The 15,970-nt window shown below is 43.4% G+C and overlaps 1 protein-coding gene across 5 annotated transcripts in view; it reads left to right on the top strand.

Moving 5' to 3' along the window:
- Window positions 1-15,762, top strand: part of SPAST (spastin) — a 63,908-nt gene extending 48,146 nt beyond the window's left edge. For 4 of the 5 annotated variants that reach the window (XM_054022053.1, XM_054022051.1, XM_054022052.1 and 1 more), the window contains 3 exons: window positions 8,795-8,865; window positions 10,809-10,849; window positions 12,370-15,762. In XM_054022053.1, coding sequence (XP_053878028.1) covers window positions 8,795-8,865; window positions 10,809-10,849; window positions 12,370-12,492 — 235 coding nt within the window. In that variant the 3' untranslated portion in view covers window positions 12,493-15,762. Of the gene's footprint in view, window positions 1-4,968; window positions 5,591-8,794; window positions 8,866-10,808; window positions 10,850-12,369 lie in introns of those variants that run through there. The other variant, XM_054022054.1, reaches the window with a different exon arrangement.
- The last annotated feature ends 208 nt before the right edge of the window (window positions 15,763-15,970 follow it).

Genomic DNA, 15,970 nt, shown 5'->3' with positions numbered 1-15,970 from the left:
CTCAGCTTTTTTGAACCTTGTCCATTATTAGCTCTTCTTCCCTGCCAAATAGAGGACCTACACTTTCCTTCATCTTTCTTTTGTTCACAATATATTTATAGAACCTCTTATGTCCCTTTCTAGGTGTAACGTATTGAGAATGAATTGCACACATTTTGGAAGAGATGAAAAAGACCATTTCTTCCCCCCCCCCCCCCCCCCCCCGGTCAGTCTGTGTACGAGAGTACTGTTCACACTGTTTTCTCGCTACCTAGATCCGCTATTGAAACATGCTGATCAGCACTGTGCCTGGGGCAGGGAGACAGGAAACGAAGGCAAGCTCCTTCCCACCCAACCTCTAGGCAAGCCCCATCTTTCCCAGCTGACTAAAGAGAGCACCTGCTCTACATTTTGTGTGCATTTCAGGTTGAAAACAAATCTCATTGGTTTTTGTTTTGCTTTTTCCTGACTTGTGCATTTTTGGGGTTGGCAATACTGAAATTTTAAGCATGGAATAGCAAGGATTCTGTAAGTGTAGGGCCTTTCCAATATTTTTGCGGTTTGATGATTTTAAATTTGCATTGAAAAATACCTAAAAGTTACTTGAGCTTTCCATTGTGAAAAGACCCTCTCTCCTGTCACACTTCTGAGATACTAAAGAATCTACTTGATAGATCATGGAGGAGGAAAACTGAGTGAGGTACAAGGCATCAAGAATTTAAATAGTGTAACTTCGTTTGAGTCTTTTATTTTTGTGTGTGTGTATGAGGGGTGCATGCACACATGTTCAGCGGGGCTAGTATGCATCAGCCATTTTGTATCTGCAACAGCACATAAATTTGCAGCACAATGAAGTTGCATTTATTGTCATCTTAATTCACACTTGCAGAAAACTCTTCAGCCATGTCAGATGCACAAATATCTAATTGAAGTAAAAAATGGGGTTGCAAGTTAAGTGCTGTGACTGTAGATTCTATGCGCAAACATACAAACATCACTAAGCACAACTTTTGAAAAATTCTTTGTGCTACCCCTTCCCTACTATAGACTTTGTTCACTTGACTGACATGCCACATTTCCTTGGTTGGCAAGAGACTGGGATTTGTCCTACTCTTTATTCCTTAATAATTCTACTAAACCCTCTTTCTCCCACAAACAGAAATGTAATTGGGTGCAGGGCCTCCAGAAAATTGGATGAACTAGCTCCTTTAATGGGCCACTTGTGTGCCTCTTGACAATTTCTAATGGCTGCTTTTGAAAGTGGGGGGAGGGGTACAGTAAAAATTTTTTTGCTATTTTTTATTGCTCCTTTTCAGTCTATAATATTGGTGGTGTTTTTCTGCTTGTTTTTCACATTGGAAATACCAGTTCTGGTTTCCCTCTCTTTGATGACTTAAGCAAATCTTTTGAAGCACCTGAATGGTTAAATTGGAGAATGAGGCTAAAGCCTGAAGTACAGCTCTTCCAGCCCTGACTGGAGATTGACGGGGATGTTGACTTCAACCTTCTTAGGAGAGGAAAAAAACTTTGTTGTGCCATCTTTATATTTCTTAAATGAGCAGTAAAGGACATGATTTCTCTTGCTTTGCAGTTCACTTCTAAAGTATTTAGGCCTTGTCTACACTACGAGAGTAGTTCGATTTTACTTAAATCGAATTTTTGGAATCGATATTGCAAAGTCGAACGTGTGTGTCCACACTAAGGACAGTAATTCGACTTTGTGAGTCCACACTAACGGGGAAAGCGTCGACATTGGAAGCTGTGCACTGTGGGCAGCTATCCCACAGTTCCCGGAGTCCCCGCTGCCCATTGGAATTCTGGGTGGAGCCGCAAATGCCTTCTGGGTAAAAAAAAAAAGGTGTCCAGGGTGCTTTTGGGTAACTGTCGTCATCCGTCCATCACTCCCGCCCTCCCTCCCTGAAAGCGCCGGCGGGAAATCAGTTCGCGCACTTTTCTAGTCAGTGACAGCGCGGACGCCACAGCACTGCGAGCATGGAGCCTGCTGCAACCATCACTGCAGTTGTGGCCGCTCTCAACGCCTCGCAACTTATCATACACCTTTCCCTGAGGCAGATGCAGAAAAGTCAGGCGAGGAGGCTACGTCAACGCGGTGATGGCCTGAAGTCTGAGAGTAGCACAGACCTCTCAGAAAGCAGGGGACCCAGCGCCGAGAACATCATGGTGGCAATGGGTCATGTTGATGCCGTCGAAAGGAGATTCTGGGCACGGGAAACAAGCACTGAGTGGTGGGACCGCATAGTGCTGCAGGTCTGGGATGAATCCCAGTGGCTGCGAAACTTTCGCATGCGGAAGGGAACTTTCCTGGAACTTTGTGAGTTGCTGTCCCCTGCCCTGAAGCGCAATGACACCCGGATGCGAGCAGCCCTGACTGTCCAGAAGCGAGTGGCCATAGCCCTGTGGAAGCTTGCAACGCCAGACAGCTACCGGTCAGTCGCGAACCAGTTTGGGGTGGGCAAATCTACCGTGGGGGTTGTTGTGATGCAAGTAGCCAAGGCAATCGTTGATGTACTGCTGCCAAAGGTAGTCACCCTGGGAAACGTGGAGGCGATCATAGATGGCTTCGCAGCGATGGGATTCCCAAACTGCGGTGGGGCCATAGATGGAACTCACATCCCTATCCTGGCACCGGAACACCAGGCCAGCCAGTACATTAACAGAAAGGGCTACTTTTCCATGGTGCTGCAAGCACTGGTGGACCACAGGGGACGTTTTACCAACATCTACGTGGGATGGCCGGGCAAGGTTCATGACGCTCGTGTTTTCAGGAACTCTGGTCTGTTTAGACGGCTGCAGCAAGGTATTTACTTCCCGGACCACAAAATAAGTCTTGGGGATGTGGAGATGCCTATAGTCATCCTCGGGGACCCAGCCTACCCGCTAATGCCCTGGCTCATGAAGCCCTATACTGGCGCCCTGGACACTGAAAAAGAACTCTTCAACTACCGGCTGAGCAAGTGCAGAATGGTGGTGGAGTGTGCTTTTGGCCGTCTCAAGGGGAGATGGAGAAGCTTACTGACTCGCTGTGATCTCAGCGAAACCAATATCCCCATTGTTATTGCAGCTTGCTGTGTGCTCCACAATCTCTGTGAGAGCAAGGGGGAGACCTTTATGGCGGGGTGGGAGGTTGAGGAAAATAGCCTGGCTGCTGATTACTCACAGCCAGACAGCCGGGCGATTAGAAGAGACCAGCGGGAAGCGCTGTGCATCCGGAAGGCTTTGAAAGCAAAGTTCCTGAGTGAGCAGGGTAACCTGTGACTTTAAAGTTTGTGTATTGAGAAGCTAAACCTGCCCCCGTTTCTTTGCCCAGTTAATGTTGACTATCCTATCCAGTTACATACCCCCTTCACCCCACTTCCAACACACGTTTCAAAATAAAAATAGTTCTACTTTGTTAAAGCACACCGTTTTCTTTAATACTGTATTCGCGGGAATTTTTTAAAACTGGGACGCAGACTGTGGTGCGGAGCGGGTGTACTGTAGTGGCGCGAATGCAGCTTCTAAACTCAAGGATTGACAGGCTCCGCTGCGGTGGGATGGTTGTTTCAACGGAGCCTGTCACCCCTCCTGATAGGGACTGTGTGTATGGGGGGTCTATGTGACTTTGTGGCAGGGGGAGGACGGTTACAGATCCCCTGCTGTGTGGCTCTGTGATCCTGCCTAAGGACCGCCGCTTAAGATCTGTAACTGCCCTCCCCTGCCACAAAGTCACAGAGCAACCCACCCCCCACCACATAACATGAAAACAACCTCCCAGACTAACCAGGGTAACTAGTCACTGCATCACTGCACTATGTATGTGCCCTGCTGCTGTGCCTGCCCCCGACTATATACCCTGCCAAAGGTGACTGTCCTGTCGAATTACCAACCCCCTATCCCCCCCTCCTCCAAAAGAACATGATGGAAACAGTAGTTAACAGAAACTTATTTTTTATTATCAACCAAACATGGAACTGGGAAAGTGAAACTTGGACGGGGGCTTGTGTCAGGCGGGAAGGAAAGAACTTGTCAAATTTTGGGGAATGAGAGCCTTCTGCTGCTCGAGCTCTCTGCAGGGGTGGAGTGAGAGTTAGCAGGGACTCTGCCGCCTCTCCTTCTGTGCACTTTGGGTGAGGGGAGTATGGGACTTGGTGGCGGGGGAGGGCGGTTAGAGATGGACTGCAGCGGGGCTCTGTCCTCCTGCCTCCGTTCCTGCAGAACATCCACAAGGCGCCGGAGCGTGTCCGTTTGCTCCCTCATTAGTCCAAGCAGGGTTTGAGTCGCCTGCCGGTCTTCCTGACGCCACCTCTCCTCCCAATCCATGTTGGCTTGGTGCATTCGGGTCAAGTTTTCCCGCCACTGAGTCTGCTGTGCTGCCTGGGCTCTGGAGCAGGCTATAAGCTCCGAGAACATGTCCTCCCGTGTCCTCTTCTTCTTATGCCTAATCCGCGCTAGCCTCTGGGAGTGTGATGACAGGCTAGGTTGTGAGACAGTCGCAGATGGGGCTGTGGGAATGGGAAAAAGGGAGTGAATTCCTCAGAAAGATAAATGTAGTTGTGAACAAAGAACATAGTCTTTCTCTGTTAACAAGACCATGCACAGCACCTATCACATGCGCACTCAGCACAAGGTCGAATTCTCGGCCTTCGCATTCAGTGCCTGGGGTCTTCTACAGCACATTTGAGAAGCCTCTCAGGAGAACGGAATTTCTGTTGCAGGCAGACATGGTAAGCCGTAGACTTGTGGCAGCTTAAAACTTTAATATTAGCAATGGCCTCATTTCACATTGAAATCAATGTCGGTCCCTGCTGCCAGCAATTCGGCAAGCAGGAAGTCTGCGGCTGTCCCACACCCTCGCGGCTGTCCCCGGGAACGATCCCTTTCGGCTGCCCCTCTCCCGCCTCCACCGCGTGGCTGCAAACCAGCGGTTACAGTTCTGTAAAGGAACGGCAAAGCAGTCCCAACACTAACATTCCCCTACCTCATTCAAAGCAGGTCATCATGAGCGACATCACCCTCATGAGGATCTCTGACAGCGAGAAAGAGAGAATGCTCCGGGAAAGCCTGCAAAGACCAGGGCCGTATGCCGCCATGCTGTGCAGAGCAATGATTCCAGAGTACTTGATAGTCTCGTGGCGTGGCAACGTGTCCTACTACGGAGGACCCAATAAGGCCGCTCTCCCCAAGAACCTAATGCAGCGGATTTCCAATTACCTCCAGGAGAGCTTCCTCGAGATGTCACAGGAGGATTTCTGCTCCATCCCCGGACATATAGACCGCATTTTACTGTAGCTGCTGTAGCAGTGACTAACCAGTAGAGCGGCTTGGGCAGGACAATCATGCAAAACCGGACATTGCTAGATTTTTTTCCAATAGTTGCACTGCCCATGACTGAACCGTTAAGCTAATCAAACTAATCATGAGAAACCCATTTTTTAAATTGTTAATATTCCTGTTCTGTTACAAATAAATGTTTAGATTTTTACAACACTTACTGGCTGATCCTTCCCCAGATTCTGTGTCCGGGCTAACGGCTGGGGAGGGTTGGTAGGGGATCTCTGTAAGGGTGATGAAGAGATCCTGGCTGTCGGGGAAATCAGCGTTGTGAGCGCTGTCGACTGCCTCGTCCTCCTCATCTCCTTCCTCATCTTCCCCGTCCGCTAACATGTCCGAGGATCCAGCCGTGGACACTATCCCATCCTCAGAGTCCACGGTCACTGGTGGGGTAGTGGTGGCGGCCGCACCGAGGATGGAATGCAGTGCCTCGTAGAAACGGGATGTCTGGGGATGGGATCCGGAGCGTCCGTTTGCCTCTTTGGTCTTCTGGTAGCCTTGTCTCAGCTCCTTGATTTTCACGCGGCACTGCGTTACATCCCGGCTGTATCCTCTCTCTGCCATGTCTTTAGAGATCTTCTCGTAGATCTTTGCATTCCGTCTTTTGGATCGCAGCTCGGAAAGCACGGACTCATCGCCCCACACAGCGATGAGATCCAAGACTTCCCGATCAGTCCATGCTGGGGCCCTCTTTCTATTCTGAGATTGCACGGCCATCACTGCTGGAGAGCTCTGCATCGTTGCCAGTGCTGCTGAGCTCGCCACGATGTCCAGACAGGAAATGAGATTCAAACTGGCCAGACAGGAAAAGGAATTCAAATTCAAATTTTCCCGGGGCTTTTCCTGTGTGGCAGTTCAGAGCATCCGAGCTCGTACTGCTGTCCAGAGCGTCAACAGAGTGGTGCACTGTGGGATAGCTCCCGGAGCTATTAGCGTCGATTTCCATCCACACCTAGCCTAATTCGACATGGCCATGTCGAATTTAGCGCTACTCCCCTCGTCGGGGAGGAGTACAGAAGTCGAATTAAAGAGACCTCTATGTCGAACTAAATACCTTCGCGGTGTGGACGGGTGCAGGGTTAATTCGATGTAACGGCGCTAACTTCGACATAAACGCCTAGTGTAGACCAGGCCTTAGACATGTGATACATAATAGGAATAGATGGCTCAGCACTACAGTGGCTCAGTTGTTCCTCTCCAGCAGAACTTGGAGTGGTGATTAGGTAATTGCTTATCCTCTCCAAAGGCCCTCATGTGCAGGGTCACAGAGGTATCCATATTCTCCCTCCTTCTCTCCAGCATCTATGTAAGACCACTGGGAGAGATTGAGTTGCCATGGCCGCAGCTGCCAACAGTATTCAGATTACACTCCTCTGTATATCTCCTTTTCATCTCCATTACTAAGATGTCAGAACGCTGACAAGAAATATTCTTTTGAATGAAGAGCAATTGGCTCAAGCTGAACTCAGGCAAGACCAGAATGATGCTGGTCAAAAAGGGAAAAAGCTTTTGAAGAGTTATTCTAAACATTGTCTCCATCGTGCTTTGAAGGCCTATGACCCCCCATTCATCTCAGTGGTGCAAAGCCTCAAGTTTGTAAGCTTGGATGCCTAGGTGGCATTGCTATCTTTTTTTTTTTTTTTTCATCTCCAGCTTATTAGGGAAAATGTTTCTTCCTCCCAGAAAAGGACCAGCCCACAGTAATCCATGCATTTATCACCTCCAGGCTGGATTATGGTAACTCATTATGAAGCTGACTGTGAAGACAATCCACAGGCTCCAGCTGGTCCAGAATAGGACTACCCACCTTCTTTGTGGCTTGGGCTGCTTAGAGCATGTGAAGCCTCAGCTGAAGTCCCTCCACTGTTTCGTAGTTAGCTTGTGATACCAGTTTAAAGCTTTGGTCCTCATTTTCAAAGCAGTTAATGGATCAGTGTCGAGCTATATTATAGACCAAATTTCAATCTATAAACGACAGTGACAGCTGCACTTCTCTGGCACAATTAAAAGATTACAAAGCCTGTAAGTGCTTGGGATAAAGCATTATTGGTGTAAAGGATCCAGCTGTGGAACAAACTTCCAGAGGAGATCAGGCGACCCCAGAGTATGATTGTTTTTAGAAAATGCTGCAAAACCTTCCTCTCAGAAAAAGCTTCATCACCCTAAGAATGAAGCATTCAATGCTGACACCTCTTTCTACATGACACCCCTACCAACTAAAAAAGGAAATTAATAAATAAATAACAAAAAAGCAAAAACCCTCCTCAAAAGGAAGAATTTCAGACATGCCATGAAGTCTACTAGAAGGCATTCAGACACTACCATAATGGGCAGCGGTATAAAACAACAAGATAGGCAGATAGTATTTGGCAACTTTGTTGGAAAATTATGATTTTTCCATAATATACACACTTTCACTCATTATCTGGCTGCAGTATAAACAAAAGTTTGTAAGTTTTAAGGGAAAACTTCTTGCAATGTGTGAAGTGTACCAACAACATGCCACAAAATAGGAATTCTGCATTTTTTCTAAAAAATGCAAAGATTCCTTTCAGTCCTCCTCATTGTTTTTCAAGTTTAGTCTTGGTGAGATTCCTGCAGCAGTCCCCAAAGTACAGTAGAACCTCATTTATGAACACCTCAGGAATGGAGGTGGTTCATAACTCTGAAATGTTTGTAACTCTGAACAAAATGTTATGGTGGTTGTTTCAAAAGTTTTACAACTGAACATTGACTTAATACAGCTTTGAAACTTTACTATGCAGAAGAAAAATGCTGCTTTTAACAATCTTAGTTTCTGTGCTTGTTTCATTTAAATTATTTAGTTGCCTTGTCAAATCTTTTTAAACTTCCCCTTAATTATTTTAGTAATTTACATTTAACACACTACTGTATTTGGATGTCTTGTTTTGTTTTTTGTGTGTTTGCCTGCTGCTGCCTGATTGTGTACTTCCAGTTCCAAAAGAGGTGTGTGGTTGACCAGTGAGTTTGTAACTCTGGTGTTTGTAACTCCTGAGGTTCTACTGTAGACTGAATCACCAAAGAAACTGGTCATGGGCTGGAAGCACTGCATAAAGTATTTATTTAGTCATTGTGATATGAAGAAGTCACAACAGCTGTATCTGAACAGTTCTTAGCAAGTATTTGAGAGTAGAAAGTGCTGACAATATAGCGGATTGTTTAAAGAAAAACTTGTGTGTGTGTGTGTGTGTGTGTGTGTGTGTTAAAATGGCATTCAGCAATAGATCCCAGTTGCTAGACTTTGATTGCCAAAATGCTACTTACATTTAATACTGATATTGAACTTTAATGGATAGTGTTTTTTCAGTTGAGAAATGTTTGAAGTAACATATTTATATAATTTACTAATTATGCTGTGCAGTTTGTCATTTAATCTTAGAGAAGTACTATTTCCCGCTTTGCATGTATAAAGATGCAGATCATTGATAGTTTTTCTATCCCTCCCCTCTCCCCCTTTACAAAGAATGACAGATGGATACTCAGGAAGTGACTTAACTGCATTAGCAAAGGATGCAGCACTGGGCCCTATTCGAGGTAAGTGATGTGACTTTTTCTGTAGTACCTCCCCCCCTTTTTTTAACCTCTTCAGGAAATTAAAGATACTGTTGTTCTGTCTTACAAATCATTTGTCCATCTCTCTCTCAAATCTTCAAAATTAATCAGAATAGATCCATGACATCCTGAGTCTTGTGTTGCTGTGCATGGCAAGGTGGAGACTGTCTAGCATTGCTTTTTGGTGCATTTCAAAATGTCATGAAAAGGAACCATTTGATATTAACAGGTGACAGAAACATTTCAATTTGTTATGCCTCAACTCATGGAATGATGTGCTTCCCAAGTTAGTGTCAGTTCTGTCTTAACTAGACCATATCCCTTACAGCTGTCTGTATTAGAGAACATTCTTCACCTGCTTCATAAATTGGTTGTGGGGAAAAAAGCTGTTCAGATCATATTGGTTGGTGGTTGTCTTCAGGAAGAAATGCCATGGGGGAATTAGTCTTGATTTCAGGGATTACCTGAATGTATGAAAAACTGGCATTCAGCTGTTAGGACCATTTGAGGTTGAATGATGGAACATTACATGAGCCCAATCAAGTAGGGTTGTGGCTGCCTCAGTGTCCTGCCTTTGACATTCCTCTTTGAAATTTTTAGTTAAAACAACACTTTTATTTAGCACTGCTCACTCACTTTCAATGTGGGAGCCAAATTGGATGCTTGTGTCAGAAAGGCAGTCCTTCAGTCACTGTTCAACTACTCAGTCCTTCTAGGTATTGGTACTGTTAACTAATCTTCTACATGGGGGATCAGCAGAGACAATTTTATGAAGAAGAGATTACTACTTAACAGTAACTGGAGTTTCCAAATACATTGCCTCTGTCAAACTCTCCCACCCTCCTCTCCACTTTGGAGTCCTTCAGGCAGGCAAAGAAGATCTGAGGGCAACTGAAGGATATAGTCATTCTGTAATCTGACTTGACATGAGTTGAGGTGCCACAAGTCCCCCAATAGTAAGCTGTTTTGAAGTGGTTAATGGATTTGAGGCACAGTGCACAAATTCTAGAGTGTGAATCTGTAAATATTCTGAACTCCAGTTGCTGGTAAGTAACTTTCCTTTCTCTCCACTTTGCCTTCAGTAGCTACTTTTAATGGGCTGTCATGAGTCAGTGTGATTGGACTTTGAAATCGCAGGTAGCAACTACACTGCATGAAAATGGGGGAACAGTATTGTATTAAAAGTGGCTGTCTCATAAGAACCATCATAAGTTATATTCCTCCAGTAAGTTGGAAACATTATGTGCTTACACTTGCAACTGATTGATGCACCAAAATGTCTGTACCTTTTGTCTGCAATGTAAACTCTTCCTATTTAGAATGTACTTCTCTGAGAAGAGCCCATAAAAACTGCAGTATGGGGTTTGATGTCTTTTCCCCTCTCCTCCTCCTTTCTGGCTTCCATCTAAAATGTGAAGTGGGGGAAAAAAATGTTCCTTTTAAATGCCAGCCCTACAAACTACAACTCTTCTCATACCCTACTGGAAGTAAAACTTCTGCAGGGCAAATGAATGCCCTCAGTTATACTCTACTGTGCAATCTGTTGTCAATGGGGTCATTATTTGAAGACCCCTGTAGAATCATTGCTTTTAAACTTATGCAAACTCATTTAACTGACCTGAACTTAAAAAAATAATTCTGATGCACAAAGAGAAATGGAATCGTTTCACACTCTCAGCTGTGTTTGCTGTGCAAGGCTAAGAGGAGTGAAAATCAATACACATTGTAGTCACTTAAAGCAAGCAGATCTCACTGAGAATATACAAGGAGCAGGCATGTTGAGTTGCAAGGTACCATTTTTAATCACTTTTCAGATTAGAATTGAACATAAAATGTTTTGATGGCTTTTCTTGTGAAACTCATTACTCTTATTATTATTATTATTATTATTATTATTATTTTTATTTTTTTTTTTTTTTTAACAGAACTAAAACCAGAACAGGTAAAGAATATGTCTGCCAGTGAGGTAAGCTGCTATAACATGACTTTTTTTCTTTCTGGGTGGAGCATGTGCAGATGGTGGGGTTTTTTTTTTAAGAAACAACGAGGAGTCCGGTGGCACCTTAAAGACTAGAAATCTTATGCCCAAATAAATCTGTTAGTCTTTAAGGTGCCACCGCACTCCTCGTTTCTTAAAAAAAAAAATCACCAACTAGGAGCCTTTTAATTTGTGTAATCCAAACTGCAGGGCAGTTTAGAACAAAGACTTAGTCACTAGTCTCACAGACTTGGACAGCTGTCTCAGTCTCCCAAGCTGTGAAAGATGTAGAAACTGTTTTGTTTGCTTGGCAATCTGGAAATTTTGCCTTCATTATTTTACCCTTCCTTTAATAAACCTCTGCCTCCCAGTTCTTAGCACATAATTTTTGTATAGCCTGACTGTTCTTTTGATTCCTTAGAGTAGGGGCGGACAAACTTTTTTTGGCCTGAGGGCCACATCGGGTTTCGTAAATTGTATGGAGGGGGTTGTGGCCCCCACCTCCTATCTGCCTCCCCCTCACCCCACCCCTCCGGGACTCCTGCCCCATCCAACCCCCCCCCCCCCCTCCAGTTCCCTGATGGCCCCTCTGGGACCCCTGTCCCATCCAATCCCTCCTCTCATTCCTGATGTGCCCTGACTGCCCCCTGCCACCCCATCCAACCCCCCTCCTTCCTGACTGCCCCCACCCCCTGAGCACCACCCTGAATTCCCCTGCCCTCTATCCAACCTCCCCTGCTCCATGCCCCCTTACCACGCTGCCTGGAGCACCGGTGGCTGGCAGCACTACAACCGTGCCACCCGGCTGGAGCCGGGCCACGCCACCGCCACCACGCAGCACAGAGCACCGGGTCAGGCCGGGCTCTGCAGCTGCGCTGCCCCAGGAGCTCACTGCCCCGCTGCCCAGAGTATTGTGCTGGCAGCAGTGTGAGTGAGTTGAGGCTGTGGGGGAGGGGCCAGGGGCTAGCCTCCCAGGCCAGGAGCTCGGGGGCCAGACAGGACAGGCCCGCGGGCTGGATGTGGCCCGCGGGCCATAGTTTGCCCACCTCTGCCTTACAGCAATGTTCTGAAGTTACTCTCCAAAATTATATTAGGATGTAAGGGGATGTCATCTGTGGACTAGGGGCATTACACCACAAAACCCCACTGAATGATATGACATTTTAATCTTGTTACCTGTGAAAAGACAACACCATGAACAAGGTCATACTAGTCTGATTGGACGCAGGCCCCTCACATGCATTGGCTAGCACCACCTAGTGGAATAGAAAGTAATAACATTTCACTTTATTTTAAGTCTCTTGTGATCTAGAATTGTCAGATTTTTGTATAGTATATTACCTGTGTTTCTCCTTGTAATCTAACTTTCTTGGCTACACAAACCCAAATGTTAGCACCATTTATATTGTATTGCTCTGAAAGTCAAGCCCAAAGTCTTCACTTATTGAGTAAGCACATGACACACAAAGACATTCATGATCTTAAAATGTCTTTTGTTTTTTGTCTAGATGAGGAATATCAGATTGTCCGATTTCACCGAATCTTTGAAGAAGATAAAGCGCAGTTTGAGCCCTCAAACCCTGGATGCATATATTCGCTGGAACAAGGACTTTGGTGATACTACAGTTTGAAGAACTGCTGTATAAAAGTGAGGAGAAAGTGCTGTCTGCAATGAGCAGTTGATACAGACTGTGGGAATGCAGCCAGAGTTTACAGGACTTCACAGATCTTTAAATATCTGCACTGGCAACTTGAGATTTGATTGAAAAAGAAAAATTATACAATGTGAAAAGTGTTGATTAAGGCCTCCGTGCCTTTTTAGTCAGGATTTACTCACAGGGCATGTAAGTTAAAGCACAATAAGACCTGGGGTAAGACTTCTAGCAATCTAATCATTAATTTGTGTATTTTGTTGGCGATATAAGGTCCACTTGTATTGACTGTTCAAAAATTTATACTCAGTTTTTTTTTTAAATTTTTCACATGACATTTACTTTTCCTGCTCTCTACCTGGTAACTACTAACTTATAACTGGAACTTTGTAAATTTTTGTTTCAATTTTTAATATTTTTATCCATACTGTGCCAAATAAGCCATTTCCCTCTGCAACAGGAAGAACAGCATTGGGAATTAGCATTATTTAAAAAAAAAAAAGTATCCAAATAGAAAGCAGCTGGTCTGCTACTACCTTGTCTTTTGTCTGGTTATAGTGTGGCCATGCAGTTCACAGAACAGTTTTTTTAAAAAAAAAAGACCTTTGGTAGCAGAACAGCAAAAATCCTATCGAACCAGTTGAAATTAATAAAAAATTATTATATTATAAAAGTGCTATACTAAGCCATTTTTGCCGGTGGTATTTTTCTTTAATTCATTTGTAAAGCTTCCACTGTAGAATGTTGGTTTATTCTTATGGTGTGTTAACTTCTACTTGAAGCCCAACTGATTTTGGAGAGAATAAATGATGCTGTCAAATTGTGAAGTTTTAGAACTAGTGTTTCTACTCTGTATTAGTTTGTCTGTGTACAATAACTAAGTTTGTTTCCATTCTGGTCCTTGCTTTTTTTAATTTACAGAGGAGAGCATTAAAATAAGTGGCTAGATATTTGATACATAGCACACACTAACATTTTTATACCTTTCATGTGCTTTGGTTTGTATACTAAGATCTAAAATAAACTCCACTGATCTGCTTTTTTAAAAAGTAAAATAACTACATTCTTAAAAAAAAACTGAATTTTTATTAAATAAATGACATACTGTAGTAAACAGAAACACTTAAATCATGATCTTTAAATACCATAATAAAGGGAAATGCATATTTGGCCTGTACTGCATATGGGCAACATTTTGTTTACAAACTTCATGGTCAACATTTTGTTTACAAACTCTACTGTGGAGCTAAACTATGATTAAAACATGAGAAAATGTTTGTAGAAAGGCATCCTGTAACAGCTTTGAAAAAGATTTTTCTTCAGTAATTAAAAAAACAAACAAAACCTCCCCACACTTGTGAAGATTTTACTACAAAAATAGTGCATGGATTTTTACCGTCCGTGATTGTTTAAGAAATCTGTTTATATAGTTTGTAGTTTTTCTTCAGAAATTGGAAACTGAGTTTTCTATTAAGGTTGTCATGAAAATACTTTTCTTACTGCTTCAGGGAGGGAGAAGTCAAAACACTGAGGACAGTTGATCTTATAGTTTTAATTATAAAAAGAACTAGCTGATGTAGAACTAAGGTGCTTACAATTCTATGACAGAGCCCTCTTTTATCCATTGCACAATATCAGGACATATATAACAGCAGAAGCTCTGTCAGCTGTTCAGAGACGTAAACATGATTGTTCTATTCATGTCTGAAGAATTGCAGAGAGATTAATATTACAAAAATCAGTTAAGGCAATAGGAGGTGATAAGAAATAGAGGCACTGTTGCACTGAAATGCCTTTTAAAGAGTATAACCAGTTTGATTAGAAAACTTCAAGAGTGCAAAGTTTCTCAAATGTGTGTCATACATAATTAAGGTATGTGAGTTCTGTTCCCCTGATCCACCTCTCAGGACAGCTTGGAAAGGTAGCCACTGCCAGTGGCATTATAGGATTTCAATGCCTCAGCTTTCTAAAGAGACTTTTTTTTTTTTAATAATTCCACTTTGCGTTCTCTTCTGCCTTAGAATTCTGAAGCACCTGTTTTGCACTGCTGGGTAATTCAGTCATAGGTTTCATCGCTACGGTTGGATAGTACTTATTGGTTAATACCTCTTCGTTAACTAGTCAGACCTCTTAAGACCCCTCATTTCTCTTTCCATGAAATTGTATAATCTTGTCTCGAGCACCTTATCTAAAATAAAAACTATTTACCTAAAGTAGTAATTATTGCGCCATATCTTTATAGTAAGTATCTTTTTTCTTTTTTCTGCTAACCAATCTAAACTTTTCTTTTAGTCCATTCCTTCATGTTAGTAGTGTCCAGTGTAAATAAGTGCTCATTAGCAGTGTAATGTTCCACCTGATGTGTAAGGATCATTCCCACCTGTTAATGTTAAACACCTAGATGATGAAGCATTATTAGCTAGGATCATAGAGAAACTTTAAACATGCATATGCATCAGAGGGGAAGAGGATTAGTTCCTTAATCTTTGCTGTACAGCCAGTACAGGTCACTGACCCCTCTTACACCCTTTTCTCAAGCAATTAGGCACTGCATTTTCTCAGAGCACAGAACTGGAAGAGACCAGGCAAAAGTGCAGCTCGGTACTGTAGCACGTTATTGTGGACTTCTCTCACTACAGGTATGGCTTGTGATCAGACTGGAGTCCTGGGAATGGGCCTGAATAGGAGAATGGGTCTGCCTTATCTTCAAGTCAGCTATTCCTTCTTGCTTGCCCAGTGGCTCCATCCAGGTTCTGCGCGCAGAATTTGAGTTTAAAAAATTGGCTGCTGTCACTCAAGGTCAAGATACTACAGAAAGCCAGTCATTTTCTGATTAGTAGTGGGAGGAATCCTTTTTTTTTTTTTTTTTTTTTTATCTAGTCCTTCACCTAACAGAGGACCTCAAATACAGTGGAGAGTTTTGGATTTTGGTCCTCCGCATGAGTAAAAAGTTGAGCCATGTCAAGAGGCCACTTTTCACAACCCAGAGTTACAAAAACCAAAGGAGCAGACAAAAAAAAAACATTGCAGCAAATGTACCTGATGACTCAAACTGGAGTGAGGTTAATTGTATTTTTGCTCTGAGAGACTCTTATTCAAGAGTGTCCTTTCTTGAATGTTTGGTTTCTGAAATGTTATAAACATTGCTATGGAGTATTAAGCTATGTATAAAAGCATGCTGAGCATTCACATTGCTTTCGTTTCACAGTGTTGGTTGCCCTACAATAAAATGTTGCGATTTGTCTTGTTTTTACTGTTTCCCAGTCTGTCAGTTTTGTTATATAAAATGTCCAAAACTAAAAGCTTTTGATAAATCAGAAGCTTATTAAATACCAGATCACAGGGTGGGGCGGAGCTGAGGGGGAATATGTATATACCTCATATTTAGTTTCTGTGGGACATGACTCATTTTATAAAAGGTTTACATAAGCTTTTTAAATATAAATGCTATTTCCTA

The sequence above is a fragment of the Malaclemys terrapin genome, chromosome 3 (assembly GCF_027887155.1).
Source record: "Malaclemys terrapin pileata isolate rMalTer1 chromosome 3, rMalTer1.hap1, whole genome shotgun sequence".
Taxonomy (NCBI): Eukaryota; Metazoa; Chordata; order Testudines; family Emydidae; genus Malaclemys; species Malaclemys terrapin.
This window is presented reverse-complemented; position numbering and strand designations above follow the sequence as displayed.